This window comes from Abramis brama (assembly GCF_963993115.1).
Source record: "Abramis brama genome assembly, chromosome: 14".
NCBI classification, from domain to species: domain Eukaryota; kingdom Metazoa; phylum Chordata; class Actinopteri; order Cypriniformes; family Leuciscidae; genus Abramis; species Abramis brama.
The window spans coordinates 29,526,276-29,542,400 of NC_139976.1; the positions used below are offsets into that span (position 1 = coordinate 29,526,276).

General features: G+C 37.9%; 1 protein-coding gene across 2 annotated transcripts; it reads right to left on the bottom strand.

Moving 5' to 3' along the window:
- Positions 1–3,293: 3,293 nt before the first annotated feature.
- Positions 3,294–13,331, bottom strand: lrrc3ca (leucine rich repeat containing 3Ca). 2 transcript variants are annotated; one of them, XM_084135589.1, is made up of 2 exons: positions 13,214–13,331; positions 3,294–6,591 (listed from the first exon to the last, which is right to left on the bottom strand). In XM_084135589.1, the coding sequence occupies exon 2, from the start codon at positions 6,565–6,567 to the stop codon at positions 5,695–5,697; it is 873 nt and encodes a 290-aa protein (XP_083991715.1). In that variant the 5' UTR covers positions 6,568–6,591; positions 13,214–13,331; the 3' UTR covers positions 3,294–5,694. The 2 variants fall into 2 exon arrangements, with proteins under 2 accessions (XP_083991715.1, XP_083991716.1); XM_084135590.1 differs by lacking the exon at positions 13,214–13,331 and adding an exon at positions 13,042–13,154.
- Between the last annotated feature and the right edge of the window lie 2,794 nt (positions 13,332–16,125).

The window sequence follows — 16,125 nt, forward strand, 5'->3', positions numbered from 1 at the left end:
ACCTGTAAGTCAGATCCGCAGGGTTCTGAGTTCTTTGCTGCACAAAGTGTGGTTAGTTTGGAATTACATATTTGTCATGAAAGTGTTTTGTGACCATGCAGTAATGGTAAACTTTGTACTTACCTGTAGAGGGCAATGTTGTTCATAGAATCACAGAGACAAAATGGAGCAAAACAAAGTGAGAGACAGTTAGATAGTAAATATGAAATGCGCTAAAGTATCATGTAAATGCTATGGTATATGAATATGGTTATATAAAGAAATATCAAGAATTGTTATATCATTTGATACCATGCATGATACTGCATTAGATTTTTGTAAGGGTCCACATATCAAGCCTCATGAAACACAAAGCAGATTCAATTCAATTCAATTTTTTTTTACATTATTAGGCAGAAAATACTCCTGAGCGTACACACACAGAGACACACAGACACACTCTTCGACTCTCCTTCTCCCAAAGTGCAAGGTGAGCTAGTTTGAAATGTAAATGAACCTGAGGCAACAGGTGTGTGTTTGGTAGAAGACTGTAACATTACCTGTTACCCCCCCCCCCCCCCCCCCCCCCCTCTTAATTTACTGGTCTTAGTCTGGCTTCTTAGTCTTCAGAAGCCAGACAATAGCGTTGCACTGCAGCACTTTAATTTCATCCACTTGCACAATTGCTGCCTCATTTGATTCATAACACCAACAACCATTGCTTCTTGCTGATCTGACAACACTGATCTGACCAATTCACAGGAGAAAAACATTTACCATTATCCCATAATTCAAAGAATAAGACTTTTTATTTGCCAGAGCAACCTTCAAATTGAAATTCTGTTTTCATACATTCACAATTCATCAAAGTATTTGAATGTCTGCTGATTGTTTACTCACCGAAGTCGCTGTAACCAAGATTTACGGAATTGAAATCTTGATTGCTCACACCTGCTCATCATTTTTCATAGTTGTATTTATAGTCTCATTCACTCTCTGTGCAGTTTTTGTCAAGTCTTGAATGTAATTGCCACTGCAATTTTCTATAATCATATTCCTGTCTGTCATGGTTCATCTGACTCCTGTTTTCTTGTATCCAGTTATCTTCTACAGTAGCCTACATGTGCTTTTAAATTGTGTGATATGCATTTGTTTACCCTTCATCATGTCTGACTGCTTATTTTGACTCTTTGGAAATTGTCTTGGGATTCAGTACTAAGAATTGTTAGCTGTCAGCGTTGCTCATTAAAATCTCTGCACTTGGATCTGAACCCAGCATCTCTGTTAGATGTGCTAGAAAAATACACAGAAGACCGGTTGAGGGCCACCACACAATTTCTTAGCGATTTTTTTTTTTTTTTTTCTCAAAATGCTCAAGGATATCAATTATATAAATGGGGTTCAATATTTTTCATAAGGCACAAGGAATTAAAATAATGGTATATGTAACTCATTCCGTTTGTCATCTGTTCTATGAACATGAATGACGCATCATATTGAAAAACGTTAGAATATCAGAATACAGGTGTGCACTTTTTCAAAATATCTACATTTACAACCCCACACTATGACAATTCCAACCAGAGGGTCTCCAAAACTTGTTCATGTGGTACGTATCATGGAGATGATAGCAAATGTGTTAGTGCTAAAAATTGTAAATTAGAACCACTGTTCTGCTGTGTAAAAAAAAATTGTAAGCATGTGTCATATTCTCTGTTTGTAAGGTTTACAGTACCATCAGAAATTAAGAGTGCTTTAAATCTAATATTCATTACCTTTGCATGTTAGAGGTTAATCTCTTTACAGTAACTAAAATTACTAAAACTAATGAGTAACTAAACAGAATTGTTTTTACAATACAAAAACTAACAAATTAAATTTAAAATCGACAATAATATAAAAATTAAAAAAACTAATTTTAAAATCAAGGAGAGGTTGATAGAGAGGTTTATCTGCAGACATTCAGATGTTCTAAATTATTTCTTATTGAAAACCGCGTTTCACTTCACAATACCCCATGTTACAGAAATTCAGTGGGTTGCAGACAGCAGTTCATGTTGACCTTAAGATTTCCTCCTATTATTTTCTGTATTTAACCACTAACAGCTAACAGCTCTGATTGAAGAACAAATGTTTAGGTCTCTCATTCTTCTGTCAGTATGTTATATGGGCCTTAAGCTATTTCAGGCTCTGTAACTAGACTAGGTCATGTTTTCTTCTCCCGTATTCAAATTTCCGGTCCCCATGGGAATGCCTTTTCATAACATCCAATGCTGCCATAAGATTCCTCAAGGTAACCCTGGGCAACAGTCCAGGGCAGGGAAATCTACTTTACAGCAGCCCAGGAAGGAAACCACGTCTAGAAGGAGGGTCGTCACCTCTGAGGCCTCTGGTCTTCACATTTGATTGGCATGTTAGAATATTGCATGCATTATAAATGGCTTAAATTGCACCTTTAAAATTGTGTTTGGGGAGTAAATTAGTGTCTGTCAAGGCTCTTCTGGGACCTGCAAATTTAGGCAGATGCCAAGTGTATCATACCCATCTTCTTTCCAGTAACCAAATGTAAAAGAGTTGGCATGTTCTGAAGTGGAGCTTAAAGAATGTGACCAATTTTAGAACCATCTCTCAGATGCTGTTTAACTTTAAAGGGTCATGCAGATGGGGCATAGCATAATTTGATTGCATTTTATATATTTCATATTTTCATGTACATGTTTTTTTTGTTTTGTTTTTTTTTACATTTGGCAGACATTTCTATCCAAAGCATCTCTCACTGCAGTGAAAATGCATTCATCATTATACATATTCCCTGGGAATTTAACCCATAACCTTGTTGTTGCTAATGCGTCAAGCTATAAGAACAGCCTCTAACTAAAACATGCCAATGGCCAGCTTCACTCACTTGCATTCACTCACATACATAAAATCCTGTGAAAAGTTTGTGAAAGTTTAAATGGCACTCCTGAGATAATTGGCACTTCTCGTTTAAAAGACACTGACTGTGTTCACATAGGATGCACAGTATAGATACTTTATAATGCAGCAATAGCTTGAATATTATGCTATATCAAACACTTTGTCCAATCTTTAAGAGATATTTTGAAATTGATTAAAGGTAAATAAAAAGTCAATAAAAGTTAAGCCCATGCAACAGTGTTAATAGCACAATGTTGATTACCACAATAATAATAATAATAATAATAATAATAATGAATAAATAAATACCGGTAAGTAAAAATTAAAATTTGAAAAATGAAGTTTAAGAAGATGCAACTTCAATGCCACAGAATGGGTCTAACTGTTAAGAGGATTTAAAAGCAGAAATGTCAAGACTAAAGTTGTATTAAAGCACTTACAATAATTCTGTTACCAGTGTAAACTAACTGATGTTTTAGGAGTTGTTTAGGAGAAGGCATGCAACAAAGTTATAAAATTGGATGTAAATCACACAGAAATGGTTAGTAAACCTTTTTTTACACTAAAATCCTGTTTTTAGTACTACTATTAAAACAGTAAGTATTTTAGCATTTACGGAATGGTCCTATTAATTCATTTATAAGTGTATCACTGTAATCCAAATTTTTGCTTTTTTTTTTAGAAAAAGGAAAAAGTCAAAATACATTTTGTATAGAACTTTGAATTTTCCTTGAAAATGTGCCAAATGTATTGCAATATTACAAATGTTAATTATGCTGTAGTGTAGACATTTTGAGACAACCATCATAAATAATCTGTTGATTTATTTTTTTATTTGTCATGTCATTTTGTACTGGGGCAACTTTTGTAGCTTCCTGCATTGATGCAGGCCATTATGTTTGTATGTGAATGTAAGCTTTTAAAGATGGCCTGGAATGTGTTCTGACACAACTCGGATTTGATTCAAGCGATGCAGAATTTAAACAATTTACATAGTGAAAAATGTATCCTACATATTTTTTTTATTTTTTTTGCATGTCTAATTTATTATGATTGTTGTTATTTCTTTGTATTTCTTTTTGTTTATTTGGTAAAGCTGAAAGTGCACAGTCCATATTTAAAGTAAAAAATAAAGTAGTTTTACAAATGAAAATAAGGTTTACCTCTCAGAGTTTACCTTCATTTTCAGCATGACATTTCTTGTTAGGATCAATGGATTGAATACACCCTGATATCACTGAGACCAAAAAACAATGCCATGTTGGCACTACAGATAACACTTTCAAGCAAACAGGACAAATCAAATACCTTTTCTTATTCATTTTGCCACATAAGTCATCCTTTTCTGTTGCTTGCACTGAAACAAAAGATCCAACATATGCATGACCAGCAAATAATTTATTTCACTAACACTTTACAATAAGGTTGTATATAGTAAGCAGTTAACTAATGTTAACAAATGAAACCTTATTGTAAAGTGTTACCATTAGTGAGCTGCCTTGTTATCTACTGTCAAATGCCAGCACAATTACAGCTTTCTTGTGACACCTTAAAATTTCTTGGTAGGCAGCTCATTAGGTTTTGGACTTTTCTGAGTAATTTCATGACATACCTCTCACTGCCTTTTGTAAAGGATTAAGAAAATGCTATTTTCTTAATTTATGGGTATGACTTGTAAAGCTTTGAAGACATTAAATCATGCAGGCAGAACATTCAGGCTGATTTTATGGTTTATCTTGGCAGACTTTCTGAATTATTCTCGCTGGCACTCCACATAAGAAACTGAACAATCACAGTATTGGATGTGACATACCAAGGATCCACTCTAACAGTGCAAACACACTATGTGGTCGTCAACATTGTCTCATTATCTTTAACCATAGAAGTTTTGAAACATTTTAAATCATTTTTTTTTATAAAAAATGCCTCAGGGTGTTTTCCCTTGAAATGACTTTAACAGTGATTTATCTTACAGTGACTGATCATGAAAATAACAAGCCAACCTGTTTATTTCTTTTAAGTCACAACGTCATTAACGCTGCAGGATTCATGAAGTAAATAGCTCCTCTGTGCTTCCCTAAAAACCTAACCACTGAGTATCAAAGCAATCGACAGTGCTTTTTACTTTTGCACAGTTTGTATACTATGTTTACTGAGACACCTGAAAATTCATTGATGCATGCAAGAATGTGTTGCTCTGTAAAATTTTGATGTTGCCTGCAGGGACAACAACAGTACTTTTTGTAAATACCCAGTATGATGAGTGCTTTACGCTCCGTGCGTTGCCTGTCAAATGGAGATCTGATTTTTGAAAAAAAGCCACTGAATGAAAAAAACAAAAAAAACAGACAACGCCTCCTTTAAAAGCGTGCAGAGTAGAAAAACCTCTTAGTTGAGCCTCAAGTTCGGCCATTTCTGAATCAATTATTCATCTGAATTAGATTAGATGCCCTCTGTGATTTCCCTTCTTCTGTCTCTAGCCATCTATGTCCATCTGCATGTCTGTGGATGGTTTCAGTCTCAGCATGATATGTTTCACATTTCCCTATTGTGGACATTGCACTCCACTGGCCAAGAAGCATCCTATGGCATAAGTTCGTTCTGGTTCTTTGGGAGGGTACAGATCAATCCTGAATGGTTACTTGTGGTGTGGTATATGATTCAAGGGGTCTTTGTTTTTCCAAGGGTTTAATCAATTTTAAACTTTAGAGACAGGTAGCCTATTGTCCAGTGTGCCCATTGCCTTTTGGTAGCCTGAGAAGCTTCCTCCACATGTCATGAGCACTTGGCCTTGTACTATACCACAGTGCTGATGGTGGAAGACTCCTCAGACTTGCCCTGCCTGCTGGGAAGAGACTTGAGATACTCCAGGTGGCGCCTGGCATCTTCCTGATTGTGTCTCACATAGTAGACCAGATAGGAGATGACCATGGTGAACCATCCAAACATGGTCACCAACATGGCCACATCCGTGGTCTTTTTGAGCACCACACACAGGTCCAGGTCTTTGGCCAGCAGGAAAGGCACACCTTGGGCTCCAGAGTCTAAGGGTTCAGATGTCTGACAGATAATGCCAGTCAAAGACACAGGCTCTAGGTCTAGGCGTGGAAGGGCTGTCTGCAGCCTGCAGTCACAGTGCCAGGGGTTTCCAGTGAGGTTAGATCTTGCTGTAACGCCTTCAAAGGCATCTGGGTCCAACATTGTGAGCTGGTTGGATGAGAGATCCAGAAACTGCAGAGAGGCTGCCAAGCCTCTAAAGGCTCCAGGTTCAAGCAAAGCCAGTTCATTATGGGAAAGATCTAGTTCAGCTAGCAGTGGAAGATCATGAAAAGCATTGGCAGGGATGCTGGTCAAGAGGTTGTAGTCCAGGTAGAGGCGTCGTGTGTCATTGGGAATGTCCTGAGGGATCTCAGTAAGATGCAGGTTGCTGCAGCGCATGGTCTTGCCGCCAAATGAGCCCTCGCTGTCAGAACAGTAGCAACGTTTGGAGCAGGAAGTTGCAGCGTGGTGGAAACACAGTGTCATCAGCACCAAGCTGTGAAACAGCAACCACATGACCACAGAGTGCCGAAGCAGCCAACCTGAGGGTAGCAGCATTGTGGGACGGCGGGCATAATCCCTTTGGAGTATCACCTGTGCTGAGAACATCCAGGAGGCTGTACCCAACATCAAAATCCCCAACAGCTTGCAAGCCTAGAAAATTGAAGAATACCACAACCAGTTGATTTGTATGTTTCAAACATTGTCAAAAGAATGAATAATGCAGAGATTATATTTTTTCTATATTGCCCAGTGCTATTTAATACTATTTAATACCATGGTCTTGACATCACAAATACCCATTAATGCAGCCATGCTATTGTTTAACTGCATGTACAATCTATTATTAAATCTAATTTCTTTTTTCTTGTCATCTATTGCAGCAATGCCTCACTAATCTCTTATGATTTAAGGATTTGTACTTTGCCCATAATTAACGCATTATAGCGTTATTAATGTATGTGTGTAGTATACACAGACACACATACATATGGATCACAAACCCACACAACCCAGGTGTAATAAACAGATTCAAAAGCAGATTGACGAAAAAAAACATTTCTTGTCAAACATCTCTTCACTATCCGCTAGCTGCCTGTCCCCTGAACACACTGTTAAAAAACGAGGTCTCTGTAGACAGCCCAGGCTCCACAAACAGCAAGAAAAACAAACTGGCCCAGCCTGGACCACGAAACAAACAGTGTTCCAGCCAATAACCGACAAGAATGATTTGAGGGTGGGGGTTGGGGGGTTAGTGCGCGTGCACATGAAGGGGGGTGTGGGGAGTGGAGTGGAAGGGCTTCCAATCTGACATTCAGGCTCTGTTTTTGCTGGACAGGTGGGTAAATCCAATTTGTTTTTTTCTAAATGGTTCATGACTGTTTCAGGAAGCACGGGATGGAGGGGGAGGGGACGGGATGAGGAGGCGGGAGGGTCAAGCTAGCCTCTGTTTTGTTTGACAATACTGTGAACGTACTTTACTTTGAGCACCTTTAATTTACTCATGGTAAATGGTTTGCTTATAGCTCAAAACAATGGGGTTTTTATTTTTTTTAATAACAAAGCTATTATTTTTTACCCACCGGCTTTATAATCTTTTTGCTACACACGCTAAGCAAGGCTCAAACAATCAGAAAACCTTCAAAGAATATGCACTCATGTTGAAAAGGGAAAAAGTGGCACTTCCTCAAAAGTGTTGGTTGATTGAAATCCCTGCTATGGTCAGCTATGCTGGCCTAATTCACAGCTCTGCCACAGGCATTAATGTAATCCAGGACTGACAAAAGATGACAAGGCATGTGAACAAGATGTTTCAGGTCTAGAAACTTCAAATAGGTAGAACAGTTACATCATGTATGCCCTTTTCTTTATTTTTATTTTAAGCAGAGTTAAGGAATTTGCCTTCTAGATTTTGAGCCTACACTTTGCTGTCTCCTTGGGTTCCATCTGCTCTTAGCCACATCTGCGAAATGGTGTTCACTTACATTTTTATTCTAATGCCCTGTGAGAAATTTTCTGTTGAACGTGCAATTGGTTTTTCAGTTCTCACATCTCTAGTTTATGATTGCTTCTCTCACACATGGATTGCAGGGCTTCCCTTTGCTCACATATGAGTTTTCTTTTTTTAAGGACCAAGAATATATTGTTATATATTATATTCAATTAACTAGATAGAGAGGCCTAGCTAAGTAAAAAGTTTTAGAGAGGCAGATAATTGCCATTTCCTATCACTGGCATTGTGACAAGACAACTTATTTAGCTTGTCTCAGAGTCTGATGGAAATCATACAGTGCCTTGTACTATTTTACTGTAGCTTTAAGCACATTTTACATTTATTAACTTCTTTAAAATGCAAAAGCAAGTCTCTTCACTAAGTAAAATCCAATTGAAAAGGCAGTTTTTATGGATATCTGAAATTGGATGATACACTTAAATATTCAGTGTTTTTTGTTTTCAGTTTAAGTTTGACATTTGAACATATCAGACTTGCAAGGTGCAATACGCTTCTTTATCCTGAGCCAAAGTTATATCTGTGTTTCATAAACTCCCCAAACAAATCTTAATTTGAATACTTATATTTAACTTCTTTAGTCTTGCCACAAACACTGGTTGTCCTAAATATTGCAGATGGAAAAGACAACAGCCCAAATGATGTACAGTACAAGAGAGAGCGGGCAAGAAACACTGCCTGCTATTTGAACTGTGGTTGCCATTTTGGATATTTAATCCCACCAGCGTTGTGGTCAGTAATCCATAATAATAGTTTCACTTAAGACGCAGCTCATTTTGTCTAAAGTGCAAGTAACGATGAACAACAACTTGCCTTGTAATTCACACTTTTTTATTTATTTTGTCCAGCCTTCTAAAAATAGCTTTCCACCTTAGCTCATTAATATATCAGCACCATATAAGAAGCGGCTATCCTCTTACAAATCTTCAAGGCAACATGCTCTAGAAGGCAGAAGCCTTGGTTGGCTTCAATAACGTCCAACCTTAACTATTGTAAGAAAAATGATTTATAAATCCAAAGCCTGCAGCTTCCACCACTATCACCAAAAAAATATATATAAAAAAATCAAATAATAATAATAATAATAATAATAATAATAATTCACTGGTTGTCTATTTATGTATTACAGCTATTATTGTGATCACCTCTATAAAAGAAGTTTTGGCAGTTTGCTGGTCTGGAGCATTCAGGTGTGTGTTAACAAGGAGGATAAAAAATCAGCAATGACCTTAGAAAAGTAATTGTTGCTGCCATTAATCTGAGAAGGGTTATTTGACAATTTCCCAAAAATCTGACGTCCATAATATAGTGAGAAAGATTATTCACAAGTGGAAAACATTCAATACAGTTGCCAATCTTCCCAGCAGGGGACGGACATTCCAGCAAATTCACCCCAAGGTCAGACCGTGCAATGCTCAGAGAAATCGCAAAACACCCAGTTGCTACACCTCAGACTCTACAGGCCTCAGTTAACATGTACATTTTTGAAGTTCATGGCAGTACAATTAGAAAAAGAAGGGACGAGTATGGCATGTTTGGAAGGGTTGCCAGGAGAAAGCTTATTCTCTCTAGAACATGGCAGCATGGCTTAGGTTTGCAAAGTTGCATCTGAACAAACCTCAAGACATCTGGAACAATGTCCTTTGGACAGACACAGGACCTGGGCACCTCGCAGTCATTGTGAGTCAACCATGAACTCCACTGTATACCAAAGTAACGGCTAAAGCTTGGCTGAAATTAGGTCATGCAACAGGACAATGATCACAAGAACACCAAAAACTCTACAACAGAATGGCTGAAAAAACAAAAGAATCAAGGAACCGAGTCAACCTCCAGACCTCAACCTGACTGAAATGTTAGGACGGGACCTTAAAAGAGCTGTGCATTAAAAAAACCCCTGTAAAATCAACTTATTGCTGCTAAAAGTGACTCTACAAGCAACTGAATCATAGGGTGTACTTAGTTTGTCACCCATGGCTTTTCTGTTTTGGCTTTATTTTTGTTAAATAAATAATGACACAGTGTAATATGTCATTTGTTGTTGTTCATCTGAGGTTGTATTTACCTAATTTTAAGACCTGCTAACGACCAGATGATTTATATTATGTTCTGATACGTAAAACCATAAAATTCTAAAGGGTGTCCTTTCTTTTTTACATGACTGTATTTTCTTTGCACACGTCATATAGCACTCATACTCAAACACCCATAGTTGTTGTGTGATTATCAAAGAAACTTGAATTTTGTTTGCATGTCCTCAACCCAGGCGCATGCTCGACACTTCACCAATGGTAAACCAAAAACTCCCCAACATAACAGAAACTATTTAAATACCAACATAATAGAACATTAAACATTTTCTCATCATGCTAAAAAAAAAATGCAGAAAATAACGCTTCATTTCAACATTTACTCTCCCTATTCAGCTCTGTGCAAACCATGAAAGGTTTTTTTCTATAATGCTACTTTAACACAAATAAAATCATTCATATATTCTCAACTCGATTGGATTAAGTAATCTGAATGGACAATTCATTTGTTTTCTTTGAGTAAATTGAACAAGAAGCAAAAATTCTTCTTTTTTTTTTTTCTTTTTTTTTGAGTGTACTTATAATTCTCAATTTTAAATAACAAATCCAGAAAGAATAAAAGTCACTGGGTTTGTAGTTGACAAATGGCAGCAGATCCGCCACTGTCCACTTACGCAGATTAAAAATGAAATCGATCTCTAAGTACCTCTTAGTATCACATAACGAGTGGGAGTCTCCTAAAGGAGGGACTGTTTTTTGAAGGGAGGGGGAAATAAGACATTCTACAAAAGCAGCTGAAATGCCAGGCAAATACTGAAGGCTGAGAAAGAGAAAGAGAGAAAGGAGGACATTACTTTAGCTTTCATGCTTCATTGACCAAAGTCTTCCCCTGCCAAAAAAACAAAACAAAGACAATTATTTACCCAGGTTTAAAAGGAAACTGATTTTAGCCTTGCTGTCCCATAACGTTTTCTTTCTTAAAGTGGGGAAGTTTGACCTTAGGAAAAATGAGCAAAGTGGTGGAGGAGAGGTTAGATAAGAGTCACAAACCCCAAGCTGTACCGCTCATGAATACACAACAGGGTTCTGTCATGACATTTTCGCAAGTGATAGTGTGGGCCAGACACATAAGGAGAGACATACAGACAGTGAAAGATGAGGACAACAAAGACCTAAAACAGAGATTGGGAGAGAAGTATAGCTGAGAGAGCCAGAAAAAAAAAACAATGAAAAGTCAATAGCAGCTGAATGGACAGAGTAAAGGTTGTACAAGACATGAGAGGGAAGCATGCAGGGGGTGAGGAGAAACCACACAGGATGTTTACATGATTCAACAGAGAGAACAAGAGAGGAAACAAGAGAATCTGAGGAGCGAGTCTTCCATTACAGAAGAGAAGAAAGAAGAGAAGGACGAAAAATGAGGTTAAAAGGTTCAGTACAGAACATTTTGGGGGAGAAAACTGATGTGACCCTGACCCTGCAATAAAAGGCCAACAAATATGTTTAGATTGGAGTAGGAAAGTAAAACAGTGATGTAAATAATGATATTAATGAACATAATGGATGAGAGTCGCAAATTACAGACATATGATTACTATTTCTGCCTCATCCCTATTAGTTCATGTATGTGTTTTGGATGCTTGTCGGCAAAATGGGATGCCCACCACACTTCTTAAATAACTTATCTAGCATTAGGCCTATGTCCTTTTCAAAACCATAGCTGTGCTGGTCCATCAGTCAGACCCGCACCAAACCGCCACTTATCAGCACAAATCAACTCGTAGAAGTATGGAAATTCATGTGATTTTTATGACTAGTCATGTACACAGATATTTTTGTCTTCATCAATTCCTAACTTCTTCTATGACTTGTCAATGAATTTCATAGGATTTATCCAGACTCTCAAACAAGTAAATAGTATATTGTGAAGAGAATGAAAAATACATTAGAGTTGGGACAAAAAGGTGGATAGAAGCTTTGACAGAGCTGAACTGAACTTATCTGAAGTGTACTGAATGACGTGTCATTAGATAGAACTTGACTTAGGTGACAGTTGGCCTGATATTGCCACTTTGTCATTTTCTTAAGCAGTTTTCTTGTTGCTCTTTCTGAATGTAAGCATTATGAGACAAGACAGCCTGGTAGATGACTGACTAGAGAGCTCTAACATGAGTTGAAGTTAAAGTAAATCAGTTCACCTTTGATGGCCATTCAAATGCATCAATGTATTCTGACTAAATAAAATGAAATGGACTATTTCCCCCTGTTTGCTGTAACACTGTAAATCCATTTTACATGGTAATATTCAAATGATGTCTAACTTTATTTAACATGACTTAATATGTTATATTAAAACATAAAATAATTTTCAGGGCCAGATCAAGTAGAAATATCTTTAGGGTAACAACTGCACTTTTTCAGTTTTATACACAGTATAGTGTAAAGGTAAAATGTGTGTGAGAGAACAGAGATTGGTGGTAAAAACAAACAAGCAAAAACAACTATATTATAATAGCTATTTGATGTACACCAAACAGCATGTTGGTTGTTATCATATAAATTACGCGTGCGGCAGCTCATCATTTGGTTTAGTTTATGTCTTATGAAACCAACAAAAGCTTTAACCATAAGAAACAGTTCTTAGTCTACAAACTATTTTGCATCCTCGTCTCTAGTCTTCTTTAATAATTAATTTCAAACAATGTCTGAGTGCTCCTGAATGCTGGAGTGTGTGATAGTTTACACAGAGCCCTGAATGCCAACTGAACTATTTTTGAACCAATAAATCGTTTTTTTTAATCAATAATCTACATAAATTTGACCTATCAATAACCATAAAGCACGCAGCATCGCCATGACACACAAACTCTTTCCAATTATCTTGAAGGTTAAGGTTAAAAACATTATTAAAAACATAAGTTATTCTTCCCATTAATTATTAATTGTATAATTTTTATTTATTTTTTTGCTTAATGTTGTGAGATCTAAATGACTTTGTAATACGTTTTATTCAAGTCAAAATATTAGTTAAAATTACTACATAGTTGTTCTTCATTCACTTACCTGTGAAGGAAAAATGGCATTACAAATAAAACCAATAGTTTACGCTATTATTATGAACCTAACTGTACAGCTGTCAGGTGTAGGCTACTGCATATTTTCACGTTTAATCCCGAATCCCGAATCCCGAGCGAGCGTTCACTGTGCTTCTTATTCAAACATAAGTCTGACTTACATTTTTCCTCTCTGTCTTTTAAAATCTCCTCTGCTCTTCTCGGCATTTGTCATTTGCGCAAATATTCCGTCTAGTTTAGTGCTGGAGATCCACGCAGCGCGAGCCGTGGACGTGTCTGGACGCGGAGAGTGAGTGAGTGTGTGTGTGTGTGTGAGTGAGAGAGAGAGAGAGAGAGAGAGAGAGAGAGAGAGAGAGAGAGATCAGTTTCCACGCAACCAGCCGCACAGCATCAGACACTAAATTTAACCAAATAACTGTTCCCAGTTCTGATAAGAAATTATCTTGCGTTTAGGATTTTTAAGCATATTGCTGGTGTTTGATTGGAAAATCTCATTTTTTGCAATCTAAAGAAAAACACGGTATAGATTCTAAAGTGTAAGTAGACGATTGATAAAAAGTGCTGTGCAAATAATGCATGATTTTTTTTAAGCCTGTCCAGTCACATTTAAAGGTTAATCTGTGAAAAGATCACTGCCTCCCTCCATTCTGAAACACGACTTTTATATTTACTTTAGCTATGAGCACATGCTGGCGTGACAGATAAAATTAACGAATCAATTGTGCTTTGTCTCTAAAGCCAAAGGCTATTTTCTACGTCAGTTCCTATAATTTTGTTAAGACTAATGAAACTATTTCTTCATATATTTCACTCGCCGGGTTCTCTCTCTTTCTCTGTCTCACACACTCAAACTAAATCAGACAGCTACTTAAAATGATGACCTGAGTGTGGGTGGGCTGTAGCCTGGGAAAACCCAGACAACTTCCGCAAATTTAGATTTGCTCTGCAAGTAGTCTAGTAGTCTGGCAAAGAGCTCATTCAAGCCCATTTCTAATCCGTCGAAATCGCGGCACCAATCAGAAACGTTGGGGCGGGCTTTACACAATGACGATCGCTCTGATTGGTTTTAGCCAGGTCTATCCAATTGCGCCCAGAGGCATTTGAGCGACGTCCGTTGGTGAAGCGCAGCAACTTTTAAATGCATTATTATATTCAAATTGCAAACACATGAGGACAGTCTCCATGAAAGACCCACTGGCAGATGAACGTGCTACTACATTTCTCTCTTAAATTAGATTTAATAGAGGATTTTAACTGTGACAAGATGATTGACAGGGCAGTTTACGTGACAGGATGCACGCGACAGATCCGTCCGATAAAGATTACGAAGTGTAGTAGGCCTATGTCCCAAAGCTTGCCTACTTTTTTGCTACAGATTCAAAAGTAAATACCTTTCCTTCACAAAAAGAGTATGTTTATGGCGTAGTGTAACTTAGGCGAATTGGGACGCAGCATGGCTTTACACAATGACGATCGCTCTGATTGGTTTTAGGTCTATCCAATTGCGCCCAGAGGCCTTTGAGCGACGTCCGTTGGTGACGCCCCTTTGGAAATGAGTTATTAATGAAGCTTTGCCAGACCATAACTCAGTTACTACTGAGAATGGTCTGGTTTTAACCAGGCTAGGTGGGCTGCTGTTAATTCTGATTGAGGTGTGACCTGCTGAGCACTCTTCCACTCTACGTGCCCGCGGGGTGGGGCCTAGAGCTACTTCATTATATTTAAACTTAATTTTTTAAGGTTTCTGGAGATACTATCACCCCATATATGGTATCATTTTAAATCTTAAAATATCATCTTTACACAGAACATAATGACATTTGTGTATATGGAACACAAATAATTAATATAAAGCTTAAAAATACAATCGTCACAAAATCGCTCCTCCCCCAAATAGCGATGCAGAAATATAAATATGAATATGTATTTTTTATGTATTTCACAAAACAGAAAAGTCATATCAAAAGAAAGCTCTCATTCTCAGGAATGTGACTGTGTAGTTTGTTTTATTATTTTAACATCATAGTTCAAAATAGGCTTGTTCGACTTCATGCAGCTATGCGCAGACCGATCGGCGGCTGACTTGAAGCAGTGCATGCCAGTTAGAAATTTTGTCCGACTTGATACAGCGCCGACGCCACGTGACTGTGACGTATGCCATCAAAGTACCGCGAGAGCGATTCGAGAGTAGCCAGAGAACTCAGCCAGCACAGAGTAGGCTTGTTTGAGATGAGCAAAATCTGCGCAGAATCGATCACCGGTGATCAGCGCGAGATGCATGCCGGTTAGAAATGTGTCCGAGTGCGGTCCACCTTGCTCTGATGTCATGCTGACGTATGTCAAAAATCTCCCGCGAGCGCAAGGCACACCTGTCGGATTCTGCAGTCGAGCGCAGTTGCTCTCCACCGACTGCGCTGATCAAAAGCATGATGGGAAACGACTTGCTGACGACACAGCTTAATGTTCATTGGTTTAAACAACCGTGATGTATTGTTCTCTTTTAAAATGTTTGATTTTAAAACTCTGATATCATGTTTTATGTATGTGTGAATATTCCCAAACTATCTAACAGTGCGATCTCTGTGGATTATGCAATGTATTTTTTATAAAAAAGAAAAGAAAAAAAACACATGTCTGTATTAAAGAAAAAAAGACTGATAAACATGTATTTGGAATGGAATTAAATAAGTATTCTACTTTGGGTGTCTTGGTCATTATATTTATTTTCATATAAAAGCAACAGAACTTAAATTCCATCCAGTTTATTAGCAACACTGGGCACGAGCGTGAATCCCGCGAATCCCGCGATATCCATCTTTGATCTCACAGCTGTCAGATCCACTGCGAGAAGAGAGAACTGTCCGGCTTGCCTGCGCTTTTTTCACTCCTCCTCTTACTGCAGCCGCCTACTCTCGCATACATTTCAGACGAGGCGAGGCGCATCTCAAACAAGCCTATTCTCAAGAGCAGCTGCACGAGCTCTGATGACGACACAGCTGTTCCACGATTGGCCGGTGTGATGATCCAAGGGGCTGTGGTGCTTTGTTTTGTCCAGTAGGTGTCTCTTGGTAAC